The sequence below is a fragment of the Colossoma macropomum genome, unplaced genomic scaffold (genome assembly GCF_904425465.1).
Source record: "Colossoma macropomum unplaced genomic scaffold, Colossoma_macropomum, whole genome shotgun sequence".
NCBI classification, from domain to species: domain Eukaryota; kingdom Metazoa; phylum Chordata; class Actinopteri; order Characiformes; family Serrasalmidae; genus Colossoma; species Colossoma macropomum.
Genome location: NW_023494793.1, coordinates 39,909,481 through 39,932,120, shown reverse-complemented (window position 1 = coordinate 39,932,120; position 22,640 = coordinate 39,909,481). Strand labels below are relative to the sequence as shown.

The 22,640-nt window shown below is 40.6% G+C and overlaps 1 protein-coding gene across 2 annotated transcripts in view; it reads right to left on the bottom strand.

The window, feature by feature from the left end:
* The window catches only part of mllt1a (MLLT1 super elongation complex subunit a), a 32,647-nt gene extending 10,791 nt beyond the window's left edge, over positions 1 to 21,856 (bottom strand). For both annotated transcript variants that reach the window (XM_036579533.1, XM_036579534.1), the window contains exons 1-7: positions 21,755 to 21,856; positions 6,960 to 7,140; positions 5,820 to 5,902; positions 3,830 to 3,973; positions 2,786 to 2,911; positions 1,027 to 1,683; positions 437 to 527 (exon numbers count right to left, since the gene is read on the bottom strand). In XM_036579533.1, the coding sequence (XP_036435426.1) occupies positions 437 to 527; positions 1,027 to 1,683; positions 2,786 to 2,911; positions 3,830 to 3,973; positions 5,820 to 5,902; positions 6,960 to 7,140; positions 21,755 to 21,766 (1,294 nt within the window). In that variant the 5' untranslated portion in view covers positions 21,767 to 21,856. The remainder of the gene's footprint in view (positions 1 to 436; positions 528 to 1,026; positions 1,684 to 2,785; positions 2,912 to 3,829; positions 3,974 to 5,819; positions 5,903 to 6,959; positions 7,141 to 21,754) is intronic.
* Positions 21,857 to 22,640: the final 784 nt, after the last annotated feature.

The following is a 22,640-nucleotide window of genomic DNA, read 5'->3' as shown; positions in this document are numbered from 1 at the left end:
CGATTCAATTCCTTTTTTGATATTTTATCTGTAAAAAGATAAAGATTTTACAGTTTTGGTTTTTTTTTGTTTTTTTTAACACACTCTTTTGCTTGTGACACCTCCCTTTAATGAAATAAGTCCAAAAAATACATCCCCTAGAATCTGCAAATTCAGGAAAAACATTGTTCACCCCCTTCCCACCCATTTTTACTCTGCACCTAGGTGCAAAATTTTATCACTGACAGCAGCATCCACATTTGATAAACTCAACCCAAAGACAAATGCAAGTCACATTAAACAGGACAGCTACAAACTAAATGTGACTTACATTCCACAAGCAGCGCAGCAGTAAATTCTAGCCATGCATGTAAACGACAGTCCTAAATCAATCTGTGGACGGTCTGTAAGGTGATGAATGGAGCCGATATCAGTGGAGTAGTGGGCAGGGTCTTACCTTGACCTTGTTTCTGCTGTGGTTCAAAATCAGAGTCTGAACTGGACTCTGAACTGGAGCTGGAGTTTGAGGGACTCGAGGGGGCGGACTGCTGTAGACGGAGAGAGAAAAAAAAGACAGAAAAAAGAGAAAGACAACAGCAAGAGGGGGAAAGAGATACGATTCAGTGCTGCTGTGCCAATTATAGGTCAGTACTGAAGAGTATTCAGTCTATACAAAAACATTCATACAATTTCCATGCAAACACAAACACTTTAAAAAGCAAAGCATCAGGAGTCCAACACTTAAATTACAGTTCTTTAGGAAACCATTTCATGCATCTTTAATCACAAACTTAGCAAATAAATAGAAACTGTGGTCTAAAAAATGCACTAAGTTTGTTCCTTATAGAGGACATTAACTGATCTTCATTTAGAAAACCAATGAAAGCTGTTAATTCAACTGAGGATTTTTTTAACTCAAAAAATTGATGATACTGGCATCAGCCAGTGCATTCCTAATTATCATTGATTATAATCTAATCATAACATCCCAAAACATCCCAGATCGAGCATCTAAAGCTCAACCAACAAAGCAAACTTCATTCTAACCTCAGACTTCGACGAAACCTCATCATCTGAATTGGACTCGTCAGATTCCGGTGGTTTCTTAGGCTCTTTGACCTCCTGGGCGTCCGGCTTGCCCTTTACCCAGCGTCCCTTGTCCTTGGAGCTCTTTTTCTCTCCGTACCCCGATGGTGCAGTGGAGGAGGAGACGCGCGGGGAGGTGCTGGGGAAACCCCCACCGCTGGAACCCTTTTGGCCTTCTGTTCCACCTTTTTTGGGCTTTTTGACGCTTGGTTTGGGCGAGTCTGCATTGGAGGGCCGCTTGCTAGCTGATTTGCTGTCTGAAGAAGCCCCACCCCCTCCTCCGGCTCCTGGCCCGCCTCCTTTAGGAGACATACCTTCCATTTTGGACTCCTTCAGTGTTAGCTTCGGCTCTTTGAAAGCAGCTTTGGGTGGAGCTTTGCTCTCCTCTTTCACTTTGATCTCCGGCTTCTTCGACGAGGATGAGGACGATGAGGCAAACGACGAAGACTCTCGGCTGCTCTTGCTGCTGCCGCCGCCGCCGCCGCCGCCGTCTCTCTCACCGTCTCCTTTGGATGAGGCTTTGCTCTCGGAGTCCTTTCGGGGCCGCTCCCGATGCTCCTTGGCGAGTTTGTGAGGTTTCGGAGCTTTAGTGCTTCCACTGTTATCTTTAGTGAGCTCCTGCATAGCAGAGAGAGAGAGAGAGAGCAGAGAGAGAGAGAGAGAGAGAGAGAGAGAGAGAGAGAGAGAGAGAGAGAGAGAGAGAGAGAGAGAGAGAGAGAGAGAGAGAGAGAGAGAGAGAGAGAGCGCATTAACGGCTTTAATTCCATCCTCCACTGGTCAACGAATCCCGCAATGCACACTGCATTTATATTAGTGTCTTCAAAAACCAAGAAGAGCCAAACATCTTGCTTTAATTCGTTAGATGTATGAACTGCAATATAAGCACCTAACAAGGAACGGCAAACCTTCAAACTTCAAAACAAAGCCAGTCTACTGATCTGAAGGAATGATAGATTAGTTCTGCAGTGGAAAGGGTCGAATGGTGGGGTTTCAGTACGAGCTGGTATTTATAAAAATAATTCTGGACTAAATCAGAAAAATAATTGACCTGGAGAGACACCAGCACTAATTTCTACACTATACACAAAGGCTTTTACCATGTAAAAGTTTCGAATCCCCTGTTAAATTAATAATTGTTATTCAATAATAACCTATACTGTATATTGAATAGCTTTTAAAATATATATGTACTAGAAACTGATGGTTTATTCATAATTTGAAGTATTTTGGTAACATCAAGTTTCACGAAAAAACTGTATTTATCTATTTATATTAATTTCATGTCACAAAATTATTGTGAATGGCTATTTGACCAGTGAGCTTTGGTCACATGTTCATCCATACAAAACTGCTTTAATATTACTAAAAACGTCTAAAGGGTACTGTAAATAATCCCCAAATTAAAGCTGACATTTCTGTACACTAACATTATAAGTATCCGATGGCCTGGAGAACAGAGGCAAGCAAGAAAAACTGCCTCCAATTACTATATGATTACTTTCAGATTGCATAGCAAGTTTAAAAGACAGTATTTTTTCAGTATCTTTAGCCAAAAAAAAGACAAAAACCTCATATGTTTACAAATGCCACACCTGTGGGAGTGATGTGTATCACTTTCACATTAAGTCAACATGATGTAATGACATTTAGAGAAGTTAAAGGCCAACAGAGATGAGATGTGCAAAGAGCATGGATCATTTTTAATGCTGGTTTTGCAGACCTTTGGGGCCTGAGAGCCTTTACTCTTCTTAGGGTCAGAAAAAGCGGACAGGGGGATGGTTGGAAGCATGGGGTAATCTGGGCTCGGCCTGGACACGACCTCCGCCCCCTCCGGCACCACAATGATCTGTTAACGGAGAGAAATAAATAAATAAATGTTAGAGACCTGCACCTTTTGTTCATAAGTGTGTATATGTGTGTGTGTATGTATGTATATATATATATATATATATATAAATACACACACACACACACAAGAAAATGTGAACTCAGATTCCATCAACTATGGTTATGCTTGCCCACGCAGTGTGACACAGTTCTGACAGCCCTCTGTCAACTGTACATGGTCGTAACCTTAACTGGCACTGACATATTTAAATAAGGCTGAATTCGCTGTCCCACTTCATCATCACAGTTCTGAGAGGACGCAGTGCCAAACACGTGATTTCCGTTCTCACTACACCATCACCTTTTAAATCTGTTTCTATCATTGTTTTCACACTCTTCCTTAAGCAATAAACAAACTCACCTCAACCATGCATAAAACCTTTTTTGCGGTATTTAGTAATGTGCCATAACTTTTGCACGGGCCACGTTTTGTGGTTTATTTTTTTTCCCGTAAGATGTCAAATTCAGCAAATTAACAGTAACTGTGCATTAACATGTTCACTGTAGAGGATGTGTTAAATTGTTTTCACTTAGAAAATAAACGAAACAAGTAATTTGATCAGGGATGAGCAAACTTGTAAGAAAGTAAGTGAGTCTATGCGACGTTAATTAACACCCTGACACGAGGCAAACGTGTGACAATTTAGACACACAGTCAGCACAGTGCTAAGCGGTTGAGTGTGACCTAAAGAAAAACTGAAGAAGTGAATTTTAGACACCAAACATGTCCTGCCTGACACACTACGTTTGATGTTTGACCTTTCTGAGCTTTCTACTCATAAACACACAATACGCTGAGTTTACAGAAAGTCAATAAAATACCCACAAACTTACAACCACAACGGCACCCCCCCCCCACACACAGTTCTTCACTCACCCCGCCAGCTTTGACCAGTTTGCGGCGGAAGTCTCGGGTCGGGTTGTTGAAGGTGAGTTTCTCGCAGCGCAGGTGATTGACAGGTGGGTTTCCCTCCAGGTTCAGGAAAAGGTCGTAGTTGAAGAGAACCTTCTTTGGCTCCTCCTGTATTGATTTATATTATGAGTTATAATGTAACTAAAATGAGCCTTAAGTTCATTCTGGAATTCAACAGAGCCGCCACACACACACACATCTAGACTGATAAAGATACTGCCCCCCCTCCCTATGTTTAGTAATATCATTAGCAAAATACTTGACTGATCCTGGACATAATTCCCATAAAACAGCTGTGTGCCTATTGCCAAGCAGTTTGTTTCTGAAATCCATAAAAATAAAATAAATAGCAGACTTCCCTTCTAGAACAAGCTTTCTGCCTGGTAAATATTTACAACAGTGTTTAAGGTTCCCTTTCGGTGTAATTTTAATAGGAGTATAACAGAACAAAACCGTCCAATCAAAACAAGTTATATCAGGTTTGTAAATAATTTTATCCTTATTAATGCTAACTTATTAACCTTTTCAACTTCTTGGGACCACCGGTGGTTCCAAAACACATTGTCATATTCGTCATAACTTTCATATTTCATAAGCTACATTCAAAAGGTGGGGGTCATATGAGAGCTGTAACTGTCTTCTTTCCAGTCAAATAGATGGGTGATGTAATTTGAATCACTTATAATAAAAGAAGCTAAACTCATAATTTTTTTTCTCTACTGAAAGTCGACCCATTTTTCCACAAATCTGGGCTGTAAACTATAAACAGATGGCGTCTCTTCAGTGATCTGCTCTGTAAAAATTATTTTTATAAAATAATACAAAGAGCGTCTAAGATTTTTGGCTTTCAGCAGTAAATTGTAAGCATATAGCAATGTGTATGATCATAAAACACACGTTCTGTTAATCTGAGGAGAACTTTTACAAAAAATACATTTATTTCATGCAGTTACCGAGTAACTTGCCTTACGATTTGGTCATGTAAATTCAAATGGAAAAACCAAAATATACCCTGGTCAATACTTGATAATTAAAGCAAGTGTTAAAAAACTCTACTAGAGCTGAAGTATCAACTTTATTAACAGTTTTTTTTCACCAATGTTATTAATGCTAACATAATAGCTTTGTTAAAAGTAATTTAAATGTACTAATGCTAACTTACTAAACCTATTAACGCAAACAAAGGTAGATTCCTGAATGTATGGGCTCATTAACTTAACGCATGGGTTTAATAACGTTATTAATGTTAACGTATTAACGGGGTAACATTTTAACATTATTAATGCATCATTTCATTAATGTTACTAATGCTTTATTAATACTAACTTAAATGTATTAATGCTAACTTATGAGATTATTGTTAGAACAGTAACTCATTAGCTTTATGCTAACTTAAATATAAGTTATCATCTGATACTGTGACATATTTGGAAAATATCAAGATATTGAGTTTTATCAATATCGCTCAGCCATACATACGAAAGATTAAGAGGTAAAGATATTCTAGTTAAGAATTTCAAAGATAAGGTCTGGAAATGTAACGTCTGGAAGGAAGGAATGAAGGAAGGAAGGCAGGGATGAATGAATGAATGAAGTCTACAGGCTGTCAAAAGCAGGTTGGGACACAGGAACTTTCTTTTCAAACCTACCGTAACTGATATCGTTACGTGGCAGATAAGGTCTGCTTGGGAAACAGCACGGCATGTACTAACAGGCCAGAGGGCTTGTTTTAGACCACCCAATGCAGTTTATCAGCCAGTGTTATCTGTCTCCACAGACATGTGCCCTCCAGCTATGCAGTGGCAGAATGAATGGATGTCTGTGTATTACATCTATATAAGCCCTCTACATTCAGATCACTGGGTGGACTTATTTCAGTACGAGAGACTGAGGTCCTAGAAGAAATAACACTGTGAAACACAGAAAAAGGCAGAACCAGATCACGTGCTCTCACCTTGTTTTTAAAGTAGACCTCGATGGGCATTAGAAATCCCGCATAGCCCGACTCCTCAACCTTATACGGTGGCTCCTTACACACTGCAATCCACAACAAAGCATAAAAATGTTTTCTTTTTAATCAAATATCATCAAATCTGTCAAGTAAGACATTTTATTTCATTATTTTATTTCATTATTCTATATTAGTCATCAGCACAGTCAAGCTTTGTTATAATAATCCGGCCCTACTCCCGTAAACCCACTGCCATGTCGGAGTTCTGATCTGCACAGCATTGACGCATCCATGCCAGGGCAGATGTCACATGCTGTCATGAGTCGTCACAGCAGATTATGTCGAGTAATATAACACTGTCATGTCATTATTAGCACTAACTGTCATGACAGAGGTTTGAGGTCACGGAGGATAACTAGAGTACACAAAAACTGCCATGTGATATCAAATATTATGGCATCCGCCATGACAATTAGTGGTGATGGCAACATGACACTGTTATATTACTGAGCAAGTCCTGTCATGAAAACATATGACATCTGCTATGACATGTTCTCAGCATGGTTATGTCAATGTTATGAGGCAGGGGTCAAAGTAAAGTGTTACCATGCCTGCCTACAAACAAAATAATTTTCAAAATAAAAAAGCCTAGTCATTTAAGTGTTGGCATGCACACAGGACAGACCACTCCCCACCCACTTTACTCTAATTGGATGCGCCAAGAAGCCAAACAGTTTTGATCACAGATAGTGGTTGCCATGAAAAATGGTCAATGAGAGATGCTCATAAGAGAGTGAGGAGCGCTACAGCTTTAAATGAGTTTTTGATGTTGTCTTAAATTCATTACACCTTTAACACAGTACAAAGGTGTGAGGTTTACACTTTAAACAAAAAGTATTTAGTGCATCTAGTATGAGAGCTAATCCATACCAGACTGTTTGGTTGATTTATTTAATGTTTTGTACACTATGATATCGAATCATATCGACAGCAGCGGATATGTACATGAAAAATAGCATCGGCCCACAGTTCCTATTCTGGTGCAGTGTACACTTCAACATTGTGTTCACAGTGCACACAGCCACACTCCAAATAATCTCCAAGATGGATCACAGTTTTGACTGGTTCAGAGTAGAAGCGCACCTCTCTTGGGCTTGGGGAAGCTGTCGTGCAGGCGGAAGATGACTTTATCCACGAAGTGCTGGATGTCGCTGTTCTCCGGCCCGCGCACGAACACCATCCAGTCGTGAGTGAAGCCCTCAGACGTGGCCTTCTTCCGCAGCTGAGCGCGGTGGCCCAGCTCCAACTTCACCTGCACCGTGCACTGAGGAGAGAGAGAAAGAAAATGAATGCTCAAACAAAGAAGTGCATACCCAAATACTCAGCCAACTGCTCAAGATGCCAAAAAGACAGGCCAACAATTCAGTGGAGCCAATTTAATGTTTTAACTGAACTAATATGTCCAAGTTTTATTCGATGGATGATGCTACACTTTGTTATGGTCCAAAATGCGAGTGTCTATACATGAGCGCTGGGTTCAAGCTCAAGGCAGGGAAGAAATTGTTGGGTTTCTAATGCTACAGACTCACCAATCTAATTAGGCATCCTCTTGTCTAAGAGGTCGTCCTCTTGTCATAGCCCTCAGCGATGTGTATATCGCAATAACGATAAAAATACCATTTATCGTGCAGCCCCTAACACAGAGCTCAGCAAACCAAATGTTGAGGAGCCATTTTGTCCTTTCAACAAAAATCCAACCACCATGGGAGCCACAACATTTTCTGTCCATTTTCCACCTTGGCTGTAAATATGTCTCAGTATATACTAATGTCCTAGTATAGGCTAGCACAGCTCAGCTATAGCCACTTTTCTCGCATCTCCAGCAGGAAACTTTTCCACAAAAGTAGAACAGTTTGTTGTAAAACATCTATCAACTTTTTACTTTTTACAAGGCTGAAGTTGCTCGTTGCAGATTAAATGCATGAGCTGGAGTGATTATAAAGGCAAGTGAGTCCATTCATCTTTTCATCAAATTATCAACGTTCATCTTAAATCTTTCTCTTTGCCTTTTCGTTAGCTACTAGCCAGGCAAGATTGTTGTCTACGTTGCTATGTGACCAGCAGTCTCCACGCCAACCTTCAGAGTCAAAAGTTGAATTAGCAGTTATAGGCTATGTTAACTCCAGCAGTTAAGACCATTTATCCCTAAACTGTGTTAGAATGATCATCAGAGCTTTATTTAACTGCAAAGGAGGATTATTTTACAGGGCAGTAGAAGAGCCGCATGTTGCAGACCCCTGCCCTTACATACAGATAAAAACCCATCCCCACAGCAGCCGTGGCCAATTTGGCAAAATTTCAACACTAACATATTTTTCACCTGATACAGCACAAAAACACCCATCTCATTAAAAAGGCACATCAAAACTTTCTTGCTGTAAAATGTGACAACTGACATTGTTGTCAACGGTCAATTTAATCATGATCATTTTTCCATATCACTCAGCCGTAAGACTGGCCAGCACTGCCAGCAGGAAAACTAAAGCCACTAATAATGGGGGAATCCGCTGGAAAGGAGCCAGAGCAGTGGAGGCAGGAAGAGGTCAGAAACGCTTGAGATAAACCTTTCCACAACCAGCAGTCTGGGCTCTGGCTCCTTTAGACCTGCTTCACTCCACGCAGAGAGAGAGAGAGAGAGAGAGAGAGAGAGAGAGAGAGAGAGAGAGAGAGAGAGAGTGAGAGAGGAGACTGAACAACAGGATTAACGGAGAGGGAGCGAGCAAGAGAGAGCCCAATCCTCTCACTGGCGTCAGACCTATCCGTTCTGTCTCTGTAATGGCCTTAAAGCCCCAGACACTCACCGCCTCACACACATGCACAGCGCCACACCAGACAAGCCCACTCAATCCCAACTACCACAGTACATTCATGCTGCTGGTAGCAGAGTATCCAGCATAAATACTATGCTACACCAGTAGATCAGAAGGGCTGAGCGATATGACTATCATAAAAAAATTAGATTATGTCTCAAAATGCTTCTCTGAGTTTTCTACTGGGGATATCTTCAGTACTTAAGGGCCCATATGCTACATTTCTGAGGTCGCCTTATAACATTTAAGTGGTTTTATGAACCAAAACTAACCACAATTCATTTTTACATGTCTATTTTCCAACCTCTTAGAATTAAACAGGCTGTTTTTGTTATTGCACCTTTAAGACTGATATGTATACGAGCTCTGTCCTGACTGGCTGCCCTGTATTGTGCCACATTCAAAAAGCTCCCAGAACTGAAACACTCCTCTTAATTTTAGTGTGAATGCTGTAGGCTGAACAGGTGGCTGTATGTAAATGCATCACAACCACAAATAATTTAAAATAGGTAATTTTAGCTTATTTTCCATATATCTACTGTATGGACTTGAGAGTGAAGTGTATGTTTTAAAACTTTAACAGTGTTTACACACTGCATCAAATTTCTTTATTTAAAAAAAGCAAGGGAAGTAGGGTTTTCGATTATTTGAGACCTTTAACCTCTTATTCTCCAGGGTATATTTTGGTTTTTCCATCTGAATTTACACAACCAAATCGGAAGGCAAATTATTCGGTAACTGCATGAAATAAATGTAATTTATTATTATTATTTATTTTTTTTGTAAAAGCTTTTTTTGTAAAAATTAACAGAACGTGTTTTATGATCACACATATTGCTATACTTACAATTTACTGCTGAAAGCCAAAAATCTTAGACGCTCTTTGTATTATTTTATAAAAATATTTTTTTACAGAGCAGATCACTGAAGAGATGCCGTCTGTTTATAGTTTATAGCCCAGATTTGTGGAAAAATGGGTCGACTTTCAGTAGAAAAAAAAAAAATGTGAGTTCAGCTTCTTTTATTATAAGTGTTTAAAATTACATTACCCATCTATTTGACTGGAAAGAAGACAGTTACAGCTCTCATATGACCCCCACCTTTTGAATGTTGCTTATGAAATATGAAAGTTATGAAGAATATGACCAAGTGCGTTTTGGAACCACCGGTGGTCTCAAGGAGTTGAAGAGGTTAAAGAACACTAAACAACTGCCTGTTTCAGAGCATAATTAGTCTTGTTTAACTGCAGTGTGTAAAACATTCATAGATAATGATATTTTTTTAAAACATGGCACTTCTAGGACTTTTCTGTCTGTTTCAACTGATCAAACCTTAGCAAAATGACATTCTGTGTATCATGAAAAAGTCTTGAAACATTGTGAGTTTTTTCCCCAAATTTTCTCCCCAATTTAGACGTATCTAATCTCACCCACTAGTCAGGACTCCCCCGAGCACGATACCACCAGCGCCAACAGGGGGAATGCAAGGCTTCCTCTGAGACCTGTGAAGCGCCACCGCATCGTTTCCACATCATCGGACACCTGAACGCGCTTAGAGGAAAGTGCCAACCGCCAGTTCTGTTACATCAGCTAACAGACACCTGCGCTGGCTAGCATGGTGCTGAGTGATGTGGGGGAGACGGGGGGGCCATTGTACCCACCCAGACAGAGCGCTCTCTTGTACTCCCAACCACAGAAAGCTGTAGCATCACCAAGGATCCGACTCACAATCTTCTGACGATAGGGCCAAAGACGGTTGCCCCTGTGATGTCATAATTTTTGTCACATCACCCAGCCCCAAAAATATCTGACAAAGTGATCTGATTGCAATCCTTATGAGTCGACTCAACGCTTCAGATCAAATACCATTTGATCTGATTCAATTATTTATGATTCAAATCAAATATCTGTCAAATAGACTGTATATAATGGGGTGAGGGTTGGTGTTGTGGCAGCGTCCACACAAAACTTTGAATATTTGTGTAATACTTCAACATAGAAAGCAGGCCTGTAAATCTGTATCCCACTTAATTATAATTTAATTATACGCAATGGGTCTAACTTCAACATACTGCATGCTGTGTGTCAATGAGAATAAAACGTCAAGCAGCACAAATCAGCCTAATGCCAGTTAGTTTTACACCACATAGTATTGCAGCAAAGCAAGTTTCTGCAATGGTTTTGTTTTTACATTTGTTGCAATTGACAAAATGGCATGTATTGTATACACCGATCAGGCATAACATTATGACCACCTCCTTGTTTCTATGCTCATTGTCCATTTTATCAGCTCCCCTTACTATATAGGTGCACTTTGTAGTTCTACAGTTACAGACTGTAGTCCATCTGTTTCTCTGATACTTTGTTAGCCCCCTTTTACCCTGTTCTTCAGTGGTCAGGGCCCCCATGGACCCTCACAGAGCAGGTGCTATTTGGGTGGTGAATCATTCTCAGGACTGCAGTAACACTGACGTGGTGGTGGTGTGTTAGTGTGTGTTGTGCTGGTCTGAGAGGATCAGACACAGCAGTGCTGCTGGGGTTTTTAAACACCTCAGTGTCACTGCTGGACTGAGAATAGTCCACCAACCAAAAATATCCAGCCAACAGCGTCCTGTGGGCAGCATCCTGTGACCACTGATGAAGGACTAGAGGACGACCAACACAAACTGTGCAGCAGCAGATGAGCTATCGTCTCTGACTTTACATCTACAAGGTGGACTGACAAGGTAGGAGTGTCTCATAGAGTGGACAGTGAGTGGACACAGTGTTTAAATGCTCCAGCAGCCCTGCTGTGTCTGATCCACTCAGACCAGCGCAACACACACTAACATACCACCACCACGTCAGTGTTACTGCGGTGCTGAGAATGATCCACCACCCAAATAGTACCTGCTCTGTGAGGGTCCATGGGGGTCCTGACCACTGAAGAACAGGGTAAAAGGGGGCTAACAAAGTATGCCGAGAAACAGATGGACTACAGTCTGTAACTGTAGAACTACAAAGTGCACCTATATAGTAAGTGGAGCTGATAAAATGGACAATGAGCATAGAAACAAGGAGGTGGTCATAATGTTATGCCTGACCGGTGGACATGCCCAGACATTTCAGTGTGGGTGTCAGTACAGTAGAGATGAAACGATATTAAAACTTCATATCACGATTATCATGACCAAAATTATCACGATTATCGGTATTATCGCGATATTGTTCAAATGTTTTGAAAAGTAAAATAAATAAAAAAATAAATACTGATACACAAACTGAAACTCGTTTCACCAACTTTTATATTAACACAAATAGAATTGGCAGCGATATGCACTTTTTGTTTGCATAAACATTAAAAAATAAGGTCAATACAATTTTAGTATTACTTTTGTATTACTTAGAATACTTGTAATACTCTATAAACAAAAGAATAGCAAATGTATTATTATTACAGTTATTATTATTATTATTACTGTTATTCTTCTTCTTATTATTATTATTATTATTAATTACAATAACTAGGGATTTCCCTGCATAGAGAATTAAATCTGGACTGACTCTGAGGTGGGTCTTAATGGAAAATTACTACTTCTAAGAAGTGCTGCACTCGGGGGATTTCTGTCGGAAGTGCAACTGCAGCATATTGTGCCGTTGTGGCGCTGAACCCTAATCAATACAGCGCACCGGGAAAAACAGCCAATATCACAGAGGAATTGCGTGACCGTACTGTGAGCTGCAGACAGTGTAGAACTCACACAGTGTGTCTTCACCTGTGGAGCTGCTTCTCTAAAAGCATTTTAAAACTAAAACATAACTTAAAATTAACGCGCACCTGAGCTGCGGCAGCAACACTCCTAAAGTTTAATCTCTGAAACTCTGCATTTCCTAAAAGCGGCACACAGCGTTTACTCGCGCGAGGTCCCGTCTCAAAGCACACTATCTTCCCTATGTAGTGCACTTCGTGGATCATGAAATAGCAAATCCTTCACCCAAAGAGTGCAGGAAACGTTCGACTAAGTCATCTATAATCAACATTAACAACAGGCTACAAATCCCCTATTTAAAACTCAACTGCTTGTTAATGATGATCGTGTTTGTTTGAACAGTAGCGCCCTCTGTAGGGGACACTGAGTGATTTGAGACGGTGTTATTCTCAGACAGTAAACACCGCAAGCGAGACGAGAAAGGGGAGCGTGCAGATTGAACCTCTGCAGCGTCTCGTTCCAGAGCTCGTGTGACTCTTAACTCAGAGCTCATTTTGGAGACTCTGCTCCACAGAAATGTGTTAAAAGCTTTAGTTTCGTTTCACAGTTGATTCACCGATTGTGACGCTAAAAGCTTCATTTTATATGATTAACGAACCATAAGCATAGGTTAAACCATACAAACCGTGACATTTCTTCTATTTCGAAGTCCCCACAGACTTCTTCGTTAAAGTTAACCTTGCATTCTCTAAAAAGTAGCGGGTGGTGGTCGCGAAATGACTCGTAAAGTTTGATGTGTTGCCCCCTTTCGCCGCTATTTTCTTTCGGCCTGTTCTGCAGGCAGGGTGGTCATCTTCAATTAACTTTCCTTCTGCATCCTTATAAAACCCAAAATATGACCAAACGTCAGACTTGGTCTTCTTAGAAGGCTGAAATATTTCCGAATCTCCGAGTTTTCACACCACGGTAATCGACCGCGGTTTTAACGATACTTTACAGTTCAAACGGTACTACTAACCGTCATTAATTTTACCGCAGTTTACCGTGAAACCGGTAACCGTTTCATCTCTACAGTGCAGTATAAGCCACACTCACTTTACTCCGATACACACAGACGCCAGGTTTTGATCACTGACAGTAGTTTCTATGAAGGACAGTAAATGAGAGAAGAAAAGCGAGCGAGGGTCGCGTCGGTGATTAATTCCAATCCACCGTTATGAGTGTTCGCCGTTTGATGCAGTACTGAAAGTGACGTGTTCCCCACCACAGTCAACGCGCTACCATCGTGGTGATGCGGTAATAACTGCAGCCCTAGGAAACAGGCCATATTATGGAGATTTTAAGCTTTAAAGCTCTTTTCTGGTCAGTTTGTTATTCGTTTCCGAACAGCACCTAAGTTAATCATGACCCTGGAGAGAGGTGCCAGGTGTAATGCACAAACAACATCACCTAAAATAGCAACAAAACAGATCAATAGGATCCTGTCACATCCACACGGCACCTGAACACACCTGCAGTCCTTACACAGAGATTACAAGACAGATCAAAAGTCTGCTGTGAAAAGGACAAGATTAAAAAGGAAGAGATCAAAACAAATACCAAAGGCACCTGAACCCTTAAAACACCATCACGTCAGGCTAGACAATGCAGGCTTCCACAAAAATGGGAAAAACAGAGCGAGAGGCCAGCCTGCATAACTCTAACTCACTGTAACTCTCTTTACAGACCAGCAGGATTCAGTTCAATCCTACAGACTAATTTACGTTTTTGCTCCAACTGCGGAACAGAAATCTCGCTCAATATTGATGGCTTGGTGCGTTATTTCAGTGTTTGACTCCAGTCTTATATCAAATTACAGGGACAGTTATACGACTATATGAATCAGAAACTGGCTAACTAGCCTGGAATTCCTGTGTTTGCCACTTTCCAGTCAATCTCCGTCCCTCAGCTACACCCAGCAAAGAGACTGAGGATGCACTCAACTTCCTTACACAATGTTGTTCAAATTAACTTATATTTGGTTCTCTCTTACCTCTGTCTTCAGTTCAGGTCAAAGAAACCAGACTGCTTTGTGAAATCGTAGCTGGAGAACGTCATTAGGCTATTTATGGAGCCTTTAGCTATAGAAGTATTAGGGCTGCCACAAATGACTGATTTCATGGTCGAATAATCTGTCGATTATTGAAACGAATAATCGATTGTTCGGATTTTAAACTGCTTACCAAATAAGTCTTACGTGGCTATCAGCTTTTAAATTTAGCTTGAGGCTGTTTTATGCATTCGCTAACTGACAAAGAAGACAATAAAGACGAAAAATTCACTGCTTTAATGAACTTTCCTGCTACTACAAAAGATAAAACAACATCGTTCTCCTGTCAAAATTTTAAACCAAGGATGTGCAAAGTAGCAGCAATAAAACATAAAACTAAATCAGTTTTCCCTCAAGTAAATAAAAAAATCTGTCTAAATTTAAACAGTGCATTCTGCTGTCTGTCTACACTCTGTTGCAATTGAATTCTACAAATCACAGGTCTTTATTAAAACGGAGGAAAGTCAGCATCTCTCCATGCTCTTGTGAGCGTCTCGCTCTCCTGAGACTGCACTCTGATGGAGCGGAGGGGAAAGCGGTGAGCGTTTGTGGCGAACTTGTTCTTTATGAACAGTTAAGTTTGAACAATTTTGTGTAAACATTTAATTTCAGTGGAAAACGTTCGTCCAGCTGCCCTGTGTGTTCGCGTAGAACTACCTCCTGAAACTGCGAGCGTTCACAAACATTCGCGGAAAACAGAAAACTGTGAACAAACGTCCCCCTATGTTCGCTGAATAACCGTTGCATCCCTAACGAGTATAGCTTGGAGATTATCATATTCATTAGGGCTGCACCAAACGACTAATTTAATAGTCGAATAATCGATTATTCGGATTATGAACCACTATATTTCCAAATAACACTTCTGAAGCCATCCGCTTTTAAAATTAATATTTTTTTTGTTCTACACTAATGAGTGCACTTCTAATGGTATACGCGCTATTTTTACACACTATTTAGAGTGCTAGTATGCGGTTTGGGACGCGGCGTATCTTACCGAAATACATTTTCGTGTTTCTTTCTCAGATGCTCCATCATGGAGGATGTGCTGCCGTGCAGCCTAAGGCCAGCTTTACAAATAGCACAACTGACAACCTTTTCTCAGAGTTAAGCGTGAAATGCTCCCACACTTCTGAGGATTTTGTTCTCGAGGCTGCCATCGCGCTGTTGTTAACTCTCCAGTGAGCGGTAATGTCAAAACGTTCCTAGTGTGCACGAGAAAGATGCGTAATCACGTCACCAACTAATCGACTACTAAATCAGCTGCCAACTAATTTGGTCGGCGTTTTTAGTCGACTAAGTCGAATAATCGTTGCACCCCTAATATTCATCGCTAAGAAATAAGGATGAGCCTCATTAGTTCATGACCCTATTCTTTCTTCAAGAAACACAATTTTTATGATGTAATTTCAATACTACACTTACAATACTTACTACTATTTCAGTGCCCATCTCCCCTTCAGGCTTGAGCTGACAGCTCAGTGTTGATTTCTGTCCCTTAGTTGTGTTTACATATTAAAGAGGTGGGACTCACCTTTAACATTAACTCAACTTGTAATTGCCATTTTCACCTGGTTTTATGATAAACAGTTTTGTGTAAAACGGATCAGTAAAGCCTCTAACTCTGAAAGTGGTCAGGAATCCACAACAGTGTTCTCTGTTGGGGTCTAATGGGTTAAAGCTCGATTTGTTGCTGTAAGGGCAAACATGACTCAATCATTCTGACGAGTCACCTTCCCAAAAACGTGACTAACAAACGCTGTCTACCCAGAAAACATCAGCATATGATACAGTTCCTAAATATTCCAAATGCCAGCTGCATACATGATGACCAGCAAACAAGATAATGGTGGTATTTTACTGACAGCGTGATTAGAGAAGTGGACCTTTTAAGTACAATGGTATGACATTCTGTATATTTCAGGAGGTCAGTGTGATACACAGTGTAGTCTGGTGATCTGGAACAGCCACAATGGAGACAAAAACCCCCACACAGTTGTGACTGTAGTAGATATGGCACCAGTCTGATACTGGTATCAGTATCGGGCTGTGATTGACAGAATATTAAAGTAGTAATGGTTGATATGGAGGAAAAATCTTTGCACAGTACACTCAGAAATAAAGGTACTAACCGGTCACTGGGGTGGTTCCCTCAAGCCTACATCTCAGTACCTTTAGTCAGGGGACACAACTGTACGATAATCCACTGAAATTATATTTTCTAAGCTGTACTGACTCCACACACCCCGTCTCGTCTCCAGGCCTTTATTTTATTGATCTGTTTTAAAACATTTGGTTATGAAAATTTACAAATACAAAATTTTCACCTGGAAAAACTCATTTAAGGTTCACAATCAGACCTTAAAACCACTGTTGTACCTAACAGTGCATTAAAATTTCTTACAGTTTCAGTATTTTTGAAGGTTAACAGTGACTTATTATTCTGGAACATCCTTTCATTTTTTAACATAAAGCATATTTAACAACCGGAGTAAATCTGAAATATTTTTATTGTGCAAAACAGTAAAAACAGAACATTACATACACACTTAAAACAGATGGTTCTTCAAGGGTTTTTCAGTAAAGAAAATGGTTCTGTGTAGATACACGAACTGATGATTAAGGGGTTCTTTGCATCATGAAAGGGTGCTTTAGTTTTTAATTCGGTAAAGAAATGGTTCTATATAGATCCATGAACACTCAAAGAACCCTTTGCACGATTAATGGGTTCTCTGCATCGTGAAAGCGTTCTTTAGATTGATGAAGAGTGTGCTGTAGATGTTTCTATATAGAACCTTCTCGAAAAGTGTTCTACATAGCACCAAAAAGGGTTTTTCTATTATTATAAGCTTGATGTCGTAACAATAGAAAAATCCTTTTTGGTGCTATATAGAACCCTTTTCAAAAAGGTTCAGTACAGAACCATACAGAGCGTTCTCCATCCATTTGAAGAACCCCTTTCACGATGCAAAGAACCTGTTAATCATGCAAAAGGTTCTCTGAGTCTTCGTGGTTCTATATAGAACCATTTTCTTTACTAAAGAACCCTTAAATAACCATCATTTCTAAGAGTGTATATAAACTTACGTCTATATTTCTTTTTGTTAAAATTTGTGAAAGTAACTGCTGCACTATTTAAGGAGGAACAGGTAATTAAATTAAGAAGCAACTTCAGCATTGTCAGTCATTGGTGTCATACGATTCCCACCCACTCGCTCCCCCGACTGTCAGATGCTGCTGGAACTGTAATGGGAAAACATTACAGTCATTCACGCTTCAGCATCAGCTGTTCCAAGGCTTGTCCGAGAACGCCTACATCGTCCGATGCAGCTGAGTCAGACGGCTTTTTAGGCGGTACGAGAGGAAACAGAAGTGAAGCAATCACTCTGGCAGCTGTTCAGCTAAGACTAACCTCAAAAAACTGGCCGAAGCTTTAGGTCCGTTACCTCGAAAACAGGGTGAATTACTTTAGATGCAATGGACTAGACAGCGAGAGGCGGTCAAGGGATTGCTGCGTTTTCATGTTCATTTAAAACGTGACTTAGCCACTCAGCTGAACAGGCAAACATATCTGCGGCTTCAAAGTCATTTAAGGAAATGCTTAATATTCCAATGCTTAATGCAATGCTTAACATTTCAAAAGCATATTTAATTTTCAAATCACTGATAAAATCTGCGCCTCACAGCAAGAAGGACCTGGGTTTGATTCCCGGCCGGGTGACCAGGGTCCTTTCTGTGTGGAGTCTGCATGTTCTCTCGTGTCTGTGTGGGTTTCCTCCGGGTGCTCTAGTTTCCTCCCACATTACAAAGACATGCAGTCAGGCCAACTGGACACGCTAAATTGCCCCTAGGTGTAACATAAATAGTCTATAGTGTTTCGCTCAAGAACGCATAAAACGTTTTTTTTCAGCTTGTTCTGGTTACTGTGCATATCATCACTGTCCAAAAAATAATTCTCCTACTTTGACCATTTTTAATTTTCTACTTTATTTAAACATGGCAGGTCTTCTTTACATTTTATGTAAATTTCATCATAAACGGACCTTTAGAAATGCTCCAAAAGCATTTGGAACTAAACATCTTTACATTAACTTACATCAAAGCTAAGAACCTTATTGCCTTCTCCTGTAAAGAGTATTTTTCTCTGGACAGCAACAATATCTATAGTGAGAAGGAGCTTCTCCGACCTGCAGCTTTACCAGCAAGCCAAATGGCTCATCTTATTGAAGGGCGGGTCTTTCTCCATAAACAGACGCCATATTGAACGTATACAAGCGCCATATACAAGCGTTCCTATTCATTTTCCAACCAGTGAACTGTCTCTTCCTTTCTAACATCTTTGGTGGTTTGCTTTGTTTGTATATTGCATTACCTGTGCGTATTTGTAGCACACATAACAGTTATGATTAAACTCAAACCTGATGAAGCACTTCAACCAGATGAACCACTATACTGGCCACTACTACATCAAAGGGAGGAAAAAAAAAAAGAATGAATGTGATCCGATGCTGTAACAAATCTACCCTGAAACAGCACTCATTCACACTAAGTGGTGTGATGTTGTGAGCTGTGTGGTTCTTCCTGTGGGGTCGTAGAGCGATTGAGTAGTTTCAGCATCATAAGCCCTGTTTGGATTGCATTAGTTTATCATTGGGGAAGAACTCCCACTTCCCAAAAGCAATAAAATTACTACAGGAGGAGCAAGTTTTGGGCTGTAACTTCTATAATCCTTGTTTACGTCACACATGGTCACATGATGATGCTCTAATCACACGAAAAGTTGATATTGTACGCATATAAAAAGCTTTGATGACTCTGTGCAGCTGTACACTCAAGGGGTCTTTAGTAAAGACAATGGTTCTATATAGTACCATGAAGACTCAAAGAACCATTTGCACAATTAAACGGTTCTTTGCAAGGTGAAACTGTTCTTCAGATTGATGGCGAATGTGCTGTATATGGTTCTATATAGAAGCTTTTTGAAAAGGGTTCTTCTACTATTAAAAGCCTGGCATCATAACAATAGCAGAGTCCTTTTTGGTGCAATATAGAACCATATACAACACATTCTCTGTCAATCTGAAGAACCAGTTCACCATGCAAATGGCTCTTTGAGCGTTCATGGTTCTACATAGAAACATTAACTTTAGTTATGAGCCCTTGAAGAATAACCTTTTTTAGCAGGGTGTGCGAATATAAAGTGCTTTATACATACATGAGACATTATAATTGATGAAGTTCTACCACAAAGATCAGGTAAACAGTTCAAAGACTTCCGAAGTTTCACGATTGTGAATATGTTTAATGTGGATACGCGCACTACGAGACTAAATACGGCGAACAGAAGCAGTAAAAAAGAAAAAAAAACCTTTCCAACGCGATGCAACGTCTGCCTGGAAAATCCGCCAAAATCACACAGATCTGTGATCTCTCCGGACGGAACTACATTTTTCAGACGAATGCTAAGTTTGGTGACAAACAGCAGGTAATTCTTGGCCTGTAATTTTCTCAGAGAAAGAGGGAGAAAAACACTGACACGGCTGATCCGGATGGAAATAAAATCACAGAGAAGCACCTGCAAAAGAGGAAATTACCCCAAGACCCCCATGTAAATTTAATCCTGTCCGAGTAGGGCTACTTTCATATGACTGTCCTAAGTGAAGCACTACAGCTCATTTTAAAGCTTAGCAGTTTTTCAAAAACAAATATACTTAACTGCTGATACTCAAAGGGGAACTTCACATATTTTTAAAAAAATTCTGCATAATTAAATGGTTAAGATGTAAACAAAGTCATTCAGAGTAGTTGGGTGTGAAATGCTCCGTTCTAGAACAACTTACATAGTCACAGGTGATAGGAACCAGGCGTCTGAAGAGTTTAATGCCTCTAAAAGCTGCCGCACAGAAAGATATTATATGAAATGCTTATGCATATGCTGACTGATGTCTGACACATCGTTTTATGAGTTTTGTGATAAAGTTTTGGCCTATAATTTTAATCCATTCATGGCGGAGGGGTACATACAGGGCATTGTAAGGCAAAACAGTCCCCCACCAACACAACTCATTATTTTATGATCATCAACATTACATATAAAACGTCGGAAGACATGTGGTGGTTTTGGAAACTTTCAGTCAGAACTGTTCACAGTGGTGGTGATAGGAACCAGACGTCCACCTCTAAAAGCTCCCTCACAGAAAGAGGCAAAACACTCCCTAAAGACAATATATCTTCACCAGATGTATTACTATATTATATATACACTCTGAAGACAAATGTAGGTTCACTGGTAAATAAAATGGCTGGATTTGCGTTGGAGACATGGTGACCCCTGGTTCCCATCACCCCCACTGCAAAGAAATCTGAGTCTGTAGCTAAAGTTTCTCTACAATGAACCATTTAACATCAGTCCACTCAGAATGCCTTTGTTTACACCTCATGAACTGAATTATTTAGAAATTTTGAAAAACTGGTGGAATTGCCCTTTACGGTTTCAGTATCGATATCGGTAGGAAAACGTAATATCGTGCCATCTCTTCACGCAGTTGTTCCCTGCAGAAGAGGATAAGAGAAAATGCGTACGTCACTTATCGCGACGATAAAAGCTCAGCAGTGATGCATTCGTGATTTCTGTCTCTTGTTATTCGTGTTGCAAAAAAAATAAGCCATTTAATTGCCTTGTATGGAGACGGATTCCTGCTTAGGACCCCCACCCCTCCCCTCTCCTCTCCTCTCCGCGCGCAGACCTGCGCGTGCAACCCCTCAAATCGGCGCCTTTACAACCGCTCGTGCACGCCTGGTCAACAAACCCTGCACAGCTTTGCGTTTGACCGTTACAGCGGGCGAAACACAACAAACCCCACACACAAGCACGAACACAACGACGAGGCTGAAGTTGGCTTCCTATTCGAATTTGCCCGTTCCACCTTAAATGGTGCAGAACGTAACTGCTGCACCATTTAAGGTGGAACGGGCAAATTCGAACAAGAAGCTGGCGAATAAGCTGACTTCAGCCTCGTAACACAGTGTGAATATATGAAGGCTACAGCTGTTATGGTGCTGCGAAGTCTCCGTAGCTGTGTCCGTTTAGGAGGCTGGACCTGGGCGGGTTAAATAAATAAACAAAAACAAAACTAATCCCCGCTCCTTTGTGTAACGTTAATGTGCGGAGCGTTAGCATTAGCATTCGTGTTAGCTCTCCGGAATGCCGACGTGGTTACACTGAGCCGCAGAGCCGCGGCCTGCCCGGAGGTGAGTAGACGGGGAGAAAATGTGACTGGGTCGGCGGTACCTGGTCCTCCATGGTGCTCGGGTCCCCGGCGGCGCTCCGTCCGTTTACCGGCGAGTTTGTTTCGGACCTGCCCCGCCGCTCATTGTGTGGCAGTTTCGGCCGAGAAGCGGAAACCCGGCGCCGCCCCTCCCCTTCCAGAGCGGCTGGCACGAAACCGAGACGGACAGCGCGCTCGGCCAATCAGAGAGCAGCGAAAGGGAAACCCGTCTGCGGCTCGACCAGTCGCATTGGCGGAGAGGTGGAGGGGCGGGACTTCCCACGGGTGGCGATTACTGTGGGATCAGAGACACAGGCCTAAATGTAGATCTAGTTTTGTAGTTCGTTTAACTTTTGCTGTATTTGTATTGTTGCATGTTTATATCGTTTAATATCTATTCTGTAGTGATACTGAATAGGTAATTATGAGTAAGGAAATAAGAATTATGTTTTATAACAGCTCAAACTGCAGAGCACTTCACATTTGATTTTTGATGTTATACAATATACACACTGTCGAATTGTTTGACATATTATCTGCCTTGAAATTGAATATATAACTAGATAATGTACATTTTTTATTACAGCTTCCATTCTTTTAGGTAGAATTGTTTTCAGTTTTTTTTTTTTATCTGTAGGGATAGTTTTCCACGCCTCTAAAGTTTAGTCTTAGAAGTTGGTTGCATTTTTGCTAATGATATGCAAATTTTAGTGCAGTAATTCTATATTTGCTGACTTTATTATATTTTAGGAAAAAAATAAACAAAAATATAAAATAACATTTGCACATGCCACATTATATGTTTAATTTTTATCGAACATTTTAAATTCTGAAAATAAACAGTAGAAGTATCGTCTCTGTATGTGTTAGCATTATCTTCCTGATTAAATCGACAAAACATGTGATTTT